We start from the raw sequence: 16,531 nt of genomic DNA, 5'->3' as shown, positions 1-16,531 counted from the left end.
TTTTTATTAAAGTAAAATATTTAAAAGGCTTTTTGAAGAATCATTTATTGACAGCACCATATAACACCAAAAAAGGTTTATATAAGTAATTCTTAAGAAAAAATTAAAATATACTAAAATTAATTTTATTTAAAAAAATAAAACTAAACTACAATAATCAAATTCTCAATGAATATCTATTTATTTTTTATTTTTTATTTTTTATTTACACGTATTTAACTACGTAGACAACTTATCTATAACAATAAAGCACTGGTAACGATATTTTCCAACAAAAGTAATAAAAAAGATTCTTTCAGATCACTTTTTGCCAGCAGGGACTACGACACCCGGTTAATGGGTTTAGGAATATATCTTTGGGAAGAAGGGCAATGTTGTGGACTCTATTTTAACGGATAACGTGATTCTCCTCGATTTGTGTATGTGTGTGCTCGCCCCGCGGCCGGGGAGGCGGGGGCCGGGGCGCGGGCTGAGTCTCTCTTTTAGGGAAAGAAGGATGCAGCAACAGAGGGGAGGTGACGACAGGAGAAAGGCAACGAGAGAAAAGGAAGAGGAGAGAGGAGAAAAAAACATATTTTGAAAAAGAGATTCCTAAAATAACTTTTTTATTCCAAATTAACTGTCACGTTACTGAGTGCACAAAATTGCAATACAACTGGATTTGGGTTTTTCGAAGAAATGGTTTGGAATTATTTTTGTAATTATATATTAAGATACTTTCACGCTATAATCAGCTGCCAAACTCTCACCAATCATACTGTCAATGACCAAGTATTTATTTTTACAAATTAGAGTTAGTTATTTTTTAGACCCTTGATAAAATTAGTGGAATCCAAAAGGATAGGGGGATGGGGGCATTTAATTTTGTTTAGTTACAAGGAGACTCTTGGTATTGAAATGAGACGGTAATTAGAATGATCCCTGAAGGTGGCAGTGGTCGACCATCGCTGGCCACCATCCGTATCTTGATTGAAAAAGAAACGAACGGCGAAAGCAAAGACCAGTCTATCACAACACATACCCACACACACACATCATGCATGTAACAAAAAATCTCCCAATATAATAATCCCTGCTGTTTTTGTCTTTTGGTTATATGTTAAAGGGATATTCAAAAATTACGGGCCTGCTCGGCCTGGCGTTGAGTTTGAGAAGTGGCTGCGAGACATCATCCTCTTGGATAAAGAACCTAAACTCATGAATGCGTACTTAGGTATCAAAATAAATAGGCTTGTTCATACAAAATGTAATACATTAATGCAGGGCCAAAATTGAGGTGTGCCATCTGTTTTCGCTACCCTTTCTAGACGAGGAGAACGGCATTTATGCAACCATCATTTTCTGGATTATTTGTCACTTGGGCGTACTTCCCTGCATCATCCAAAATATATGGGTAAATGAAGTCTACACTAAACAAGAAACTTAAAAGAAAAAAAAATGGCTTCTCAAGGAAAAAAAAGAAAAAGGGATGCCAGTTAGTATCTTCTTACCCCACACCACTTTTCCGGCTGGTGTGACGAGACCTAGTTCACTTACATTCACCTGAAAGGGGCAATGTTACTAATCAAGTACCCACGTAATGGAATTAGAATCATGCCCGCTAACAATACTGAAAGCAACTTACGGTCAGCAAAGGCTGGAGATCCTACAAACAATACATTTTTAAGTGCATAAAATTTACCTCAATAATGGTTCCTTTAGTCACAACCCCAAGGGAGGTGTACATTTGCCCGTTTGGATTTTTCTTCACTCCGATGATTTCAAGATTGAATGTGCATTTCAGTTCAGGATGTGTCACGTGGGCTTTAGTGAAACGCAATCCTGTAGGGCGGATGAAACGCTCATACTTTGGAGGCTTCCTTGTAAAACCAGGTCCTACAAATGTGACTTTGGTGACCATCCTCTTCCACTGCTTGGCTGTAAAAAGACCAAACATAAGCAGCAGGAGCATTAGCACGGCTATGGAGCATCTGTCATCTTATAGCCTCACAAGGCATGTACAAGACCAATTTTGAGAAATATACATTGCAATTGTATTAAAACATCTGTTTGCGGGTGTCAACTCACTCTTAGGAATGGTTAAAACCTATTCCAATGAACTATCTTGGCATTACTGTGCCCCTAATGCACAAAATAAGCTAACTGGTTGTGTTTTTAGAAAATGTAGTGCAGTACAAAGTCTCATCAATGTCGGGCCAAGAGGGTTGTTGCATGCAGCCAGCCTTTTCAGCATATGTATAGAGAGATCATAAAAGCACATCTAAATAGATTGCTTCAGTATTCCGAAACCATGAAACCCTAGTTGTAATGGAGTTACTTTCACACTACATTAAGGATCACTCACATCGAAATCGAGCAACATTCCTAGGTAGAAATCTAAAAATAAATCATTTCACTTGGCTGGTACTAGCTATTCACATTAAAACCTAAAATAAATCATATCCAGCCAATTTTACAAGACATCTAACCAGTAACAACAAAAATGATTGGGACAAAGAATGTGCAGACTATCAAGTATGCATCAGTGAAGAGACTTTAGCGGCATAATTCATGCTAAAAAATTAAAACCAGAAAGAGCAAAGCCAACACAAAAGCACTTACTTTTTCGTTTACCGGTTCTGATCACTCTAAACATTTCGTCTTCTGCCACAGGCCTGACCTGAAGGAGTAGGAAAATAAATACTCAACAATTGTTATCAGCATGCTGTCGTGCCCTTTATGGCAAATTCAACATTTGCTAACATGTAAATACACAAACATTAAACCTATCTAACAAAAAGAAGTTGAAAAAAAAAAAGGGAATAAATTCTTTTTTATTTTTATAGACTTGGGAGAAACCCTGTGATAGGATTCACTAATGACATTCTTTGGAAAACCAAGACCTATGTAATTATTACACCATATCCATACAAAGAAGTTCTACAATCAGGATAAATAGGACCCAAAACAAAATAAACAGAATGTAACATTAGCAAAATCAGAACAATAACTCAGGAAGTAGTGAAGATCAAAAGCAAACATATTAAAGAAACACATTATTTCTCTTGACTATTCAAATTTTACAAATAAAACAGACTCCAGAGCCCAAACAAACAATTGCCAGGTAGCAGGATATGCCATTCTACAAGAAGTCAATCTGAAGTCTGGACCAGTGTGATCAGAACTAAATTATGTTCAGTTGATTTACATGTAAAATTTACATTTTTTGGTGCAGGAAAGAACAGAAAGATCGGGCACTTTCTTTTCTTTAATCAAATGTCTGGTGATAAACAACTACATATCATCTTCCGTACTTGCAAAATGTAATAGCTTATAAACAACTGCATATCATCTTCCCATGACAATAAAGTAAATGCAAGAAAAAGCACGCAAAAAAGCTATTATCCGCTGAGAAAATCCTACCTTTGGTAGAGGAACGTCCCATTTCCCAGCTTTCTCTTTTCTCTTTTGCTTTACAGTATTGCTGAGAACCTGCAGACAGGATTAAATGGTTCTGAGTTACATTACAGGGTCAATCTCAGCCAAATTGCATAAATTCACGAATTTGGTTAAAGAACTATCATCTAAGCTACCAGTAGGCATACCTTTGCTCTTGTAGTTGTTTCACGATCAAGTAGATAAGCAGGAACAGCTCCCTCATGAACATTATCATCCACTTTTCGCCTGGTTGATGATTCTTCATGCATAGCCAACCTGTATAAACAAGTACATATGAAACAAAAGAATTGCAATCTTTTTTTTTTTTTTTTTGGTCAGTCACAATCTACAATGAAAACAGAAATAAAATACACTATATATGTACAGATATTATGAAAATAAAGTAAAATCATAGCATAACTAAGATCAGAACACGATGGACTCCTCTAGATACAAAGTTTTTGGGTCAAGGACATGACAGTTCTCTGTTTCTTTTTAAAATTGAAATTATAGCTTGCCTCATATTAAAATGTGTATTCCTCAATTCTTAACTAACCATTCCACTCTGAAATCCTAGATTAAAACAGGTTGTAAAGGCATTTATACTTTTTGGATGAGTTAGTAAACAATTTTGCTTGCATGTCTACTTAGTATATACACTTGTATAGCTGCACCAAATTCACGAGGAATAAAATCATTAATAATTTAACCCTATAATGAGAAGGGTTTAGGGTTTATCAAACTGGTTGCAGTTTCTGCCCCACCTTCTCAAAGGCTTCTACTCTATCTTATTGATACCAACAAAAGGCTAGGTATTATTTTTTTTTATTCCCAAAACAAGAAAGAAAAGGGAAAAGAGGCACCAGCATCGCAGGAAAAATAATATTGCTTGATCAACACATGTATGCACCAAAAATATCATTTTCTTACCACTAACATTTTGAAAATTAAACCTCTCTTTTAGTTAGAAACATTCCTTTGTATGCCAACTTAATATATATTCCAGCTCAATTTCAAATTTGACTGCAACAAAATATCCCATTATCCCCCCACACTCTTTTTCCCCCCGTTAACCAAAAATATGTAGCTTGCTCTTTAAAATCATGCCAAAGCAACTCAACCAAAAAATATATATATATTTAATCTCCAGCATATGAGCTCTCAAACCCTTACTAAGAACTTATTGAGTTAGGCATAAATCTTATTCAGAGAGATCAGATGATTTAATGTCATTCCCTCCCTCTGAATATGGCCTCAGGAGATTATCCAAAGATAACAGTTTCACAAGCCAAGAGAACTAGAAGCTCACTGTTTTCCAGAAAACACAAATAAGTAACAAAGTTCAAAGTTTAACCAATTTATGAACTTAATTGATAATCTTTTAATTAAGAATTCAGTTACCCAGGCGAAAAAACAATGAGAACCCAAGTAAACGGTAAGAAATACACTCACGTCTTCTTCATTTGGGCCTTTTCAGCATAGCGTTTCTTAGCAAACATCTTGCCCTTGATACCCAGAGCCTGCACAATTTCAAATTGAGAAATTTCAGATAAATGTAGCAAATACTTAAGAGCAATATGGGGAAAAATCAAACCTTCTGAGCAATTTGGGATCGCTTGTGAACTTCGCGAGCCTCCTTCTTGCGTTTGCGCTCGAAGTGGTCATGGCGATAGCCATGCCTCTTCCTGTGAAGGTCTATGTAATCTCCTTGAGGCTTAACGCGTCATTCATCAGACACAAGAACAATCAATCAATAACCATTCGCAAAAGATCGACATCAACAACAACAACACAAAGGAGATTGAGCGAAAAGTGAAGCCCTAAGATAAAAGCATCCGTTGAGAAACGAACCATGGTACGCGACGACGAAGTCTTTACAAGAGAAGAAGAAAGAAACCCTAGCTTTTGATTATGGTGCCAAGGGTTTTAAAAGAGGATAATGCTACACGTACAGAAAGTTAGATAATGGGAAATTCTATTTGCAATCATATATTTTACTTTTCACAACTTATTTATAATATTTTTAAAATATCTTGAAATAAAAATTCATATTTACCCTTAATTTAAATCTTTGACACTCAACCACCCATCATTACTTTTCACGCGCGTTCACTCAATTTCTCAATCACGATCACCATAATTACTTTACTCACCCACTGAATATTGCACAATCACTATTATTCAATACTTAGCATTACGTAATCACTATTATTCAATACTAAATATTGCTCAGGCCAATTCTTCTCGCCATAACCAATTACCAATACTATCAGCAGTCACTACTAGTGATGGAAGATTATTATCCATTATTATTTACGTAGAGTTTGACGAAAAAGATAACGAGTATTCCTATTCCTGTTTTGTTGAGAAACAATACAATTTACAACATCTATCACTAGTTCAATAACATAATTTACATATACATAGAAGAGGGATGAATTAAAAAAATAAGATTAATTAAAAAATAAAAAATACGCCTTGAAACCCACCCGAACTTCAGGGTTGGGGGATGCCCCCGAACCTCGGGATTCGGGGGCTAGGAGATGCCCCGAACCCCAGTGTTCGGGGTGTTCGAGAAATCCCGAATTTCAAGATTCGGTAAGCACCCCGAATTCATAGATTCGAAAAAAAAATTTTCTCCCGAATCCATAAATTCAAAAAAAATTATTTTTCTCGAAATTATGAATTCGGGAGAGTTGAGGTTCGGGAGAATGCAACTCTCCTGAATTGCATTATATAACATATTATATAATTAATATAATATTATATATGTTATATAATAATATATAATATGCATACTATCCATTCTCCCGAACTTCAGGGTTCGGGAGAATGTAAATGTGTATAATATATTATATATTATAATACTATTATATATATTATATAATATATGTATATTATACTATTATATATTATAACTATATACATATATATAATGATTTTATATAAATAATTTCAAAAGTATATAAATTATTCTGAATGATCGTTCCCCAAATATTTGGATTAATATTATATTTTTTTTGAATTAATGTTGCTTTAATTTTATTTTAATTTTTTTTAATTAAATACAAATCGTAATAAAATTATATTTATTTTTATTTATATTAAATTTATGATATTTTATTATAAATTAAATAAAGTTAATTTAAATAAAATCTAACAACAAATACTAAAATAAAATATTATTACAATGGGATAATATTATTAAATAAAGTTAATAAAATATTATTACAATGAGGTTCGGGGAAGCCCCAGCCCCCCGAACAACGAGTTTCGGGGGGCTGGGGCTCCCCTGAACCCCATTGTTCGGGGGGCAATTAGCTCCCCCGAACATCGCTGTTCGGGGGAGCTAATTGCCCCCCGAACAGCGGGGTTCGGGGGAGCCCCAGCCCCCCGAAACTCGTTGTTCGAGAGTTGACGTTCCCCCGAACACTGAGATTCGGGGGTGTGGGTTCCCCCGAACGCCTAGGTTCGGGCGATAACCAAGCATCAGCCGGCTTCTGAGAACTCCGATGAGTTCCAACACTATCGCATTTATATGAAATCAAACTAGAAGGCAAAATTTTTATCTGGTTATGCGATTTGGGGGATTCCAACAGACTATACGAGACAAGCAAAGTGGGCGAGGCAAGCAAAGTCGGCGGCGCTGTCAGAGAAGAAGAAGAAGAAGAAGAAGGAGGAGGAGGAGAAGGAGAAGAAGAATAATAGGATTTGATGCGCGTGGGCGTAATTTTTAAGGGTTGAGTGTGTGGAGGGTATATTTGGCATGTAAATGGTTGCAAAAAATAATAAGTGTGGTTGCAAATAGTAAAATTTAATATTTTAATTAGACTGGTTACGAATAGCAAATTCTATGGTTGCAAATAGAATTTCCCTTAGATAATTCTAATAAAATTACCATATTAATCCTCTAATAAAATTACTAGTTTACCCTTGATCTGTTTCACTCTCATCTCATTCTCTCTTTCACTGAGACGCTCAGTGCCACTCTCACTCTCACTCACTCTCCCATCTCCTAGAAACCCCTTTCCCTCGGTAGGCGACTCCGACGAGGACGAGACAGAGGCGGCGACACCAACGACCGACGGAGCCAGAGGCCCAGAGAGACAGCAACGCTGCAAACAACAAGCAAGAGGTAAGAGCGACAACGACTGACGGACTGAGCGATGCGAGCGAGTGAGCGACCGAGGAGGGTGAGCGAGGCGAACGAACGAGCCAGCGGCGACCTCACCTCAGCGATGGTTAGAGTCGTCCAATCCGACGGAGGCACGGAGGGAGGCCGGAGCAAGTGAGGGAGAGAGACAGGAAGTGGAAGCCGGCGGCAGTGAGCGAGAGCTAGTGCAAGAGAGGGAGAAGAACAGAGGGGATTAGCAGCGGGCGAGCGAGACAGGAACTGATTGAGGGAGGGTTTCAAAATACCCAATTTTCTAGCAGGACTGAGTGCAGGCCAAAATCAATGGTGGGCCAAGGCCTTTACTGGGCCTACATTGGCTCCGCCCCTGGCTCGCCCCCACTACACCATCGCTCGAACTGCCATCGCCCCTCCCCTAGCCAGCCGCTTGCACAGCACCGCCTTCGCCCCTACATGGTTCCCCCTGTCCTCACCCCCAGCGGGTCGCCCCCACCCACTAAAGATCAAAATATTTTACAATATGTTGAATAGTTATGATTATCCCCTTATACACTGTACAATGGAGTGCATATGAATTTTTGACAAATATACATACCTTGAAAGCATATATTTGCCTTAAAATAAAGACTTATTGGGATGTCTGCATAATGGAATATTTGTTATTTGTATAATAATAATATTTAAAGACCATAATCATTTGTTGTGTTTCGCAGTCAACAATTTTCAATTTATTAGGATGTGTAATTAATAGGTAGAAAAAAATTATTAATTTAATGTTTATTCTGTTGTATTGAATTGTGTTTTCTGGACAAAGAATCACAATATTCCCTTACTACTACTACTAATTATTTGTTGTCATCCAAATCCAAGGCCACCCACACACTTAGCATATAAATGTAACATTTCTATTTTGCAAACTGATAAAAATCTTACAAGATAGGCATTGGACAGAAAAATGGATGGATGGTTGAGATTCACTATTATCAATAGCAAAAGAATCATGTTACATGTACACTATTTTTGTACATCTTGGACTACACAAGAAATATTATGACCAAAATATCATGCGCCTCACACGCCTCTATGCTCTCCATGAGGGATATTTTTGTCATTGGTACACCTTTGTGTAGTCCAAGGTGTACACAAAGGTGTACCAATAGCATTATTCGTAACAAAATACAAAAATCAAAAATTATATATAACATTTTATAAAAATAAAAATTATATGTAAAGTTGTATAAAATCATAATATTATATTTTAGCAAATAATACAAATAAATAACATAAAAATATTTTTAAACCAAAATATATTATTTATTATATCTCTATTTAGTTTATACTTTCATTTAAAATATATATATTTAACTGAAAATTATATTCAATTACATTTTTATTAAATATATTGTATATTTATATATGTGTGACCCAGAGAGAGGGGGGGGAGACGAAGGTGATGGCGGCGATCAGGCGGAGATAGAGGCGGAGGTGGCGGTTTCAACGGCTGCGGACAACGGATACTAGACAAGAATGAGGCGAGATAAGGGGAATATGAGAGAGAGAGTAAGTGAGGGGGTAAAGGGATAAATAGAGTATGGCGGTATAAAATCTTGCAATATTTTGATATGAAAATATCGCTAGAAATTATAGTTGTTCACAAAGTTGTCCAAGTTTATGTTCGTGTAGCATTATCATTTAAAAGAAGGTGGATCAGGTTTTCAACCTGGTATCCAATCCAAATAGGCATCGAAGTAACCCGTCAGCCTTTCTTGTGAGATTTTTGTCATATGATGATTCACAAGAACCATAATTTAGTGTTTGACTTTACAAAAAATGTTTTTTATATGCATTTGGTCAATAATTGAAAAAAATAATTTTATTAATAATAACATTATTGGAAAGAAACTTGATAAAAGTATTTTGTTAATTAATATTATTTAATGACTGTAATATTTATAATTTTAAATATTGATTGGTGTAATTTTATCTAAAATAATTTTATTTTTTACTTTTATTTTTGTTTTCAAAGTACAAACTTTAAATTTCTATTTTATATTCGCAGCAAAAAAAAAAAAAAAAAAGCCTTCTGACTTGAATAAAAATACTTAGTACAATTTTAACAAGATATCATAAAAAAACTCATAAAAGTGTTTTGATTAAAAAAAAAACGCATTATCAGGGATAAGAAAGAAAGAAAACAATTTTTTAGGGGACGTTTGGTATAGGAAAAATTTTAAAATTCTTGGAAATGTTAGGTTGGGAATTTATATTTCCATGTTTGGTACAACTTTTTCATAAAAAGAATACTAAAAAATAGGATTCAAGAGAATGATTTTTAAGCAACTTTCCCACAAAAATATTTTTATGGGGGGTTGGGAATCCAAATTTTCTATGAACTTGGGAATGTTTTTAATAAAGAAAAATATTAAAACACCTCTTACCCTTTTATAACCCCATACAAACATATTATATATATGTAATATATAAATATTTATTATTTATTATTTATTTATTATATATAAACATATATATTAGAATATATTTATATTATTTATTATAAAATATTATATTATGTTTATATATTATATATATACACATGCATATATATACATAATGTGTAAAAAAATGACATTGTTTTTATATAGAATCATCAATCTCAGGAATTTAAAAACTTTTTCCGTACCAAACGCCCCCTAAAAATAGTTGTTGGTTGTGCTAATCAATTATAATTTGACAATTCTAAAAACTACTCAAAATGGTTTATTTTAAGTTTTGTGTGATGTTCTATATTACATGCTTATTTAAAACTGATGCCTAAGACGTGCAAAGGTTAATTTGAATATAGAAATAAGGTTCATGTGAGTTTTTTTTTTAAATAAAGTAAAGTTCAAAGAAATATAAGAGATAATAGGGTTAAATATGCATTTTAGCAAAGTATATATATATGCACAAGCAATGTTTGTTTTGGGTAATTATTGCTAATTAAATTGAAAGATAGTGAGAAATTTATAGGAAATAATAAAAAAATAAGAAATGAAATGAAGAAATAAAGAAATTCACTAAATGGTGAAATGATACTAAAATAGTGGCTATAAAAACAAATAAATTTGGTGTAAAAGCTATCAGGGGTATTGTACAGTAACAGTTGAAATGAGTTAGTCTTTTATATTTTTCTTTTATCATTCATCCATTTTGAAAATATAATTCTTCCCTACCTATTTTAAGGGCCTACGAGGTGGATTTAGACGTGAATTTTTCTTGAAATTGAGTTGAAAAAGCAAAAAAGTAATAACTGAAAGTTTGGCCAATTTATATCTGCTACAAGAGAGATTTTCAAGTGAGTTTAGTTTTTAAGTTTTGATGATTAAGTGTTGTATTTTTATCAATCAAATAATTATATCCAAGAAATTTAAAGTTAATTTTTGAATTTATTCAAGAAGAAGATAACTTTATTAGAGTTTATCTTTGTTTGTTGTGCAGTTATCAAAAATTTTTATGAATGCTATTTGTAAGAGTTTGTCTTTATTTATTGGTATGGATCAAACTAAAAAAATCATGGTTAAAATCGAAACTAAAGCAAAAGCAAATGGTTTGGTTATAGTTTTTAATTTTAAATCCAATGGCATATGGTTTGGTTTTGGTTTTAGTAGTTTAAGTTTGGTTTGATTATGATTATCAACCCTAGTCTTGGGTGTGGTTGATTTGCAAAAAAATGAAAAGAAATTTAGGTTGCATTCTCTTTACTTTTCAATTTTTAATTTTGAGTTTTGAATTTATTTTCAGTTTTCTATTTTGATAGTCTATTTTTAGAAAATTGAAAATGTGTTTTCTTTATCATTTTGAAAAATTATTTCTCAAAATAGAAAATTAGAAAATGCGTTCTCTTTGAAATTTTGAAAATAATTTTTTAATAATATTTTATTCAATAAATTTGATTATTTAGTAAATTATAAATATTTAATGTTAATATATTATTAAAAAATATATACATTTTAAAGTTAATGAATTTTGTAATATTTTTTCCTATTATAATAATAAAATACAAATAAATAAATGTATTTTGAGTTTTGAGTTTATTTTGAATGAAAACACTCAAAACAACTTTTTGTTGTTTTGAATTTTCTTTATAATTTTTTTTTTTGTTTTTAAAAATGCATTTTTTAAAACAGTAAAGAGAATGCATTTTCATTATTTTAGAAAATTGAAAACTAAAAATGATTTAAAAACAACAAAGAGAACGCAGTCTTAAAGTTTAAAAAGTATGAGAATTCAGTCAGCGGTCTTTTGTTGTTTTATAAAAGTTTAGGGGCATAATTGCTATAAACCCAAATCTTATGCGTTGAAAGTGAAATAAAGCAATACCCTAGGGGTCTTTTGTATGTGGATGATGCCATATTATGGAAACAATTTTGTTTCAAATTAAATCACCAGGTGAGATTTTGTTCTTTTTTTTTTTAACATTTCATTTAAGCATGAATAGGAATGGCCAAGTTAATTATGTAAACTTTGGAGCTTTTTGCTTAAAATTATTTTCAGTTCAATGCCTTGCCTTTTAGTTTATTATGTTTAGGATTTTGAGAATATATCACATGTCATTTGTTTCTTTCAAATTTGGAAAATTTATCTTTTGTATCTATCTATCTATTTATTTTATGTTAATTAAAAAATGTTACCTCTCATAAATCTCTTGTTAAATTTTAAAAGTACTCATTTTCTATTTTGTTTAAAAGAAATTGAAAATAACTATTATAAATTATCAATAAGAATTTAACTCATAACTTTCATAATGATAACAAATGTATAAATATTTTTATCATTACCCCAAGATCTCTTTATAATTAAATTTTATTTAAGAACTAAAAATTAGAACAATTTTGGTCTTAGTGGATCAAATTATTAGGGCAAATACGTCGACCTATGTAAATTAAAAAAAAAATAGAAAGTATTTTGTAGGTGTTTTAAAATATAAATAAATAAATAAAATATTAATAAAACTAGAATTTAGACTCGTAATCTAAATCTCACAATCGGTATGTTTTAAGTATTAAATTGGACCCGTAATTTTAAAAATATATTATTGTAATTAATTATAATACTATTAATAACATTAATAAGTAATGCTCTAATGAGTAATAATGATTAAATAATTAAATATTACATATAATATTAACTTCACAACTTTAAAATATTGTAGAGAGTACTTAATTTATTAATTTTTTTATAATTTGTCACTACGAGTATGGTACAGTATTGATAAAGTATTTAGAGTTTTACATAGAATATCAGGATTCGAATCAATGCGGTAACTTGAAAGACAGAATTATGGTTGAAAGACAACATTTAACTGAAAGGTAACAATAAGACTGGAAGACAAGTTTCACATAGATTGCCTCAAATGTCCAACTTTAAATATGTATAAACTGTGTTCGCATTCGGATTTATCTGATAGGTTCATCAGAGAGGAAGGTCACCTGTTCCTAGGAATTAGTCGGGCGAATTTTGGACACCTAGGTGAATAAAAAAATACTTCATTTATTAAATTTTTTATATATTTTTTAAAATTTCAAACTAACTAAATAAATTGTATAATGAGCTAACCCACAAACATATAAGGAAAATTCTTGAGGGCAGAAAGGCCTTACCAACAAGTTTACAGAAATGCCTTGATTTGACAAAACTGCCTTTCATAATTTGTTAATATTTCACTGCAACCATTGAAATCCCCTTCCTCATTTCTCTTTCAATTCCCACTCGAACTAAAACCACTGAAATCCCCTTCCTCCTCATTCTTTCAATTGTTACCCGAAGATGGTCGTCATCATTTCTCCACCGTCTCATCATCTTCTTAAACTCTTTGTCGTCCTCGTCAACTGAAAAACTATTCTCGAGAACACCAGAACACCAACAGCAGTTGTCTCTCTCAGCTCCATCAACGAGACCACCAGAACACTAGGAGCGGTCGTCTCTCTCAGCTCCGTCGATGAGAACATAGGAATACCAGCAGCAACGTCACTCCCAATCGCATCGCCTAGCAGCAACCCATAAATCCCCAAGTTCCCAAAATGAACCCCACAACCATCTAGGGCCACCATCGGTTGCAACTACGTCGCCCCTGTAATACTCAAGAAATTATGATTATTTGAAAATAAGTGTTTTATTAGAAAAATAAATTTTCGGGGAAGATTAGTATCTGAATAGCCTGAAAAATTGATCAAAACGACTATAGGGAGTGCCCTGGAGCCGAGATGCCAAAGGAAAATGATGTGGCATTGATGAGTATTCTTAGGCATGATTTATGGTATGGAAAGAAATCGAATCAGGAACGATTTTCGGTATAGCTAAAATGCAGCTGTTGCATGGACTGCAAAATTGAATTATTGTAGGGGACCTTCAGGAAGTTAACGGAAGCTTAAGAGGTCTTCAATTTTTCACAAGGAACAATCATTCAATGGTTTCAAGAAGAAACGAAAGGGTTTACGGCTAAAACGAAGATTCGGGCCTAAGTGTAGTTTTCTGAAATTGCCAGAGAGAGGTTGAAATGATATTTTTTGAAAATCTTCAGGAATGAAATGGATGTTTTAGGACTTGAGGGTCTTAAATACAATTATGCAAAGTTGAGGAGCTTTGTGAAAATGGGCCAAAATGAGAAAGCCAAAGTTTGAGGGACCAAAGTGCAATTTTAGGAAAACCTCCAAACAGCCATGGCCGACTAGCCCATCCAATCACCAAAATCGGCCATGGGAGAACCAAGGAAGTGGCTGGGGGGCCTCGAGGCAAGGCCAAGACAAGTTTCTTGGCCAACAAACAGCCAAAATCACATCAAAATCGAGCCAACTTTTGGCCAAAAGTATGGCCACTGAGTTAGCAAAGATGGACTTGCTTTCGGTGGGTTTTGGGGTGATCTGAGGGAGGTAGAGGCTCTAGGGGACTTGGGTTAATCGAGCTCAAGCTTTTGAAGGCTCGAAAACGATTATAAATAGAGGTTCAAGGGATGGTCGAATGTATAGAATATTTGGGTTCAAATCGAGGCTATTATTGAACGAATTGAGCAAGGGGAATAAAGGGTTTTTGTTGCCCATGAGGTGAGGATGCTATCTGGAGATTTTGAGGCATTTTATAAGAGGTTTGAGGGTTGTTCAAAGGTCGTCGGAGTTGGGAGGCGGTGGTGTTGACCAAGGCTTTAAGCCTCTGATTGAGGATTGTTTGATGCTCCTTTCAGGCTGTAAGATAGCCTATGTTGATCAACTGGACGAGGTGAGCAAGGGGGTGGAGTCAGCCAGCATCGCCGGTTAACTATCGCCAGAGAAAACGATTGGCGAGTGGCTGCACGCGCTAGTTTTCACGCGCAGCCACTTATCCTAGCACGTGTGGGTGCGTGGAAGGTGGAAAAAATCGGGAAAAATCTAGAAAAATAAGTTATGGGGGTTTGTGCAAAAATTTTTGGTATTTGCCTTCTTGATGTCTCAATTTCTGCAATGATTAGCCTCATTTTACGTGCAAATGATGCTTTAAGGTATGTTTTGAAATTTTCTTTTGAAGTTTTATGAATTTAATGAATTGTTGTGGAAAGAGATTTGATAAAATAGTTTAAGAAGTATTTATTCGGATTTTTAGAAAGGAAAATGGGAGAAAATGGAGAAAAATATGAAGAAATTGGAGTTTTAAGATATTTAGTGATTAAATATGATTTATAGGATTATTGTGCGCGAGATAAAGTGATTTGTGCAACTTTTAGAGTTTGGCAAGAAAATCGAGGTCGAACACGCACATCGAGGCGATGCACATTTTTTGAGATATTCTGAATCTCGTGCAAAAGTGAGTGGTTTTATCCTGAGAACCTATATATGACATGTTTACTTCATTATACATGATATTTATTGAAGTTATAAGCATTTTGTCTTATTACATGGAAAGTCGTGATTTTTGCATGGCACGATATTATTGGCATATTGATACTTGTGCTTGGGATTGGGATGTCGCCTCAATAGTGTAGCCGTAATTCTCCAAGGGCAAATGATGGAACGACATTAGGATTATCCTTAAAGTAGGTCGAGATTCTACCTAGGGTTTCGTGTTGGGCTAGTGGGCCAAGGAAGTTATACTAAGGCATATGATTGTTTATGTTATTGTATCATGTATTCATGTATCATGTTTCTAAACCCTCATTAGAATATTCATCTTCTAATTAGGTTATGCCCCTGGAACATTCAAAAGTTTCAGTTAGGATTTGCAGCTATGGCAATGGGATGATTAATGACGTGGCCGATGGGTTCAGTGAGTTGTTCTGGTATATGCTCATTCGTTAGGATTTAGGATATGTTTTTAGTCATAATTAAAAGATTATATTATATTTAAGATTATGTATAATTGTTACGATTTAATATATTTTTGAGAAATCGTAAGGTGATCAGTTGTTATCTCTTGATAATAAGTCTCCACGTATTTAAGTATTTGATGATACGATGGTACAGATTTTTTGTTATGATTAAACCAAATTCGATTATATACCATATCAGGTTTTGATTTTAAGCTTCCGCATTTGTGATGATTACCTGTCTTAATTTATTGATTCTTATTTTGGTATGCCGAGAATGTAAAACGAGATTGTCGGGAAATAATTTATATTGAAAAAAAAAATATTTCCAAAATTCTTAAGTTATTTAACGCTCAAAAAAAGGGGTGTTACAGCCCCCACCTCTCGGCCACTGCATCCCTCATCATCGGCCAACAGTCTTTGAAGCCCCCCACCCGCCGACTAGTTGCACCTACATAAAAAGGTAGCATTTTCAGACATTTAATTTTTATTTTCATAAAAAAAGAATTTACATTCTCAAATTTTGAAACTTAGTAAGATTATGGCATTTAAAAAACTTACATTATGCTTTGTTTTGTGATGTTGTGACTGGTATATTACATTAACCTATATTGTATTGATAATTATTGCTTTGGAGTTGTTTTTGAATTTGTTGTAGATTTTGATGTGCA

At 33.7% G+C, this 16,531-nt stretch overlaps 1 protein-coding gene across 1 annotated transcript; it reads right to left on the bottom strand.

Annotated features, from left to right (window-relative positions):
• Positions 1 to 1,041: 1,041 nt before the first annotated feature.
• LOC127789559 (uncharacterized) lies at positions 1,042 to 5,393 on the bottom strand. Its single transcript, XM_052318476.1, has 9 exons — positions 5,269 to 5,393; positions 5,012 to 5,131; positions 4,870 to 4,937; positions 3,585 to 3,693; positions 3,403 to 3,471; positions 2,602 to 2,659; positions 1,682 to 1,917; positions 1,491 to 1,542; positions 1,042 to 1,371 (listed from the first exon to the last, which is right to left on the bottom strand). The coding sequence occupies exons 1-9, from the start codon at positions 5,269 to 5,271 to the stop codon at positions 1,304 to 1,306; spliced, it is 783 nt and encodes a 260-aa protein (XP_052174436.1). The 5' UTR covers positions 5,272 to 5,393; the 3' UTR covers positions 1,042 to 1,303.
• Between the last annotated feature and the right edge of the window lie 11,138 nt (positions 5,394 to 16,531).

This window comes from Diospyros lotus, chromosome 14 (assembly GCF_014633365.1).
Source record: "Diospyros lotus cultivar Yz01 chromosome 14, ASM1463336v1, whole genome shotgun sequence".
NCBI classification, from domain to species: domain Eukaryota; kingdom Viridiplantae; phylum Streptophyta; class Magnoliopsida; order Ericales; family Ebenaceae; genus Diospyros; species Diospyros lotus.
The sequence above is the reverse complement of the archived record's forward strand: the minus strand, read 5'-3'. Positions and strand labels throughout refer to the sequence as shown.

Excerpts from the sequence above, each read along its gene's own strand:
- LOC127789559 (XM_052318476.1), bottom strand. Across the intron at positions 3,694-4,869 it reads AAGGCCCAAATGAAGAAGAC|GTTGGCTATGCATGAAGAAT; the intron begins GTGAGTGTATTT and ends TTGTTTATACAG. Across the intron at positions 2,660-3,402 it reads GGGACGTTCCTCTACCAAAG|GTCAGGCCTGTGGCAGAAGA; the intron begins GTAGGATTTTCT and ends CTACTCCTTCAG.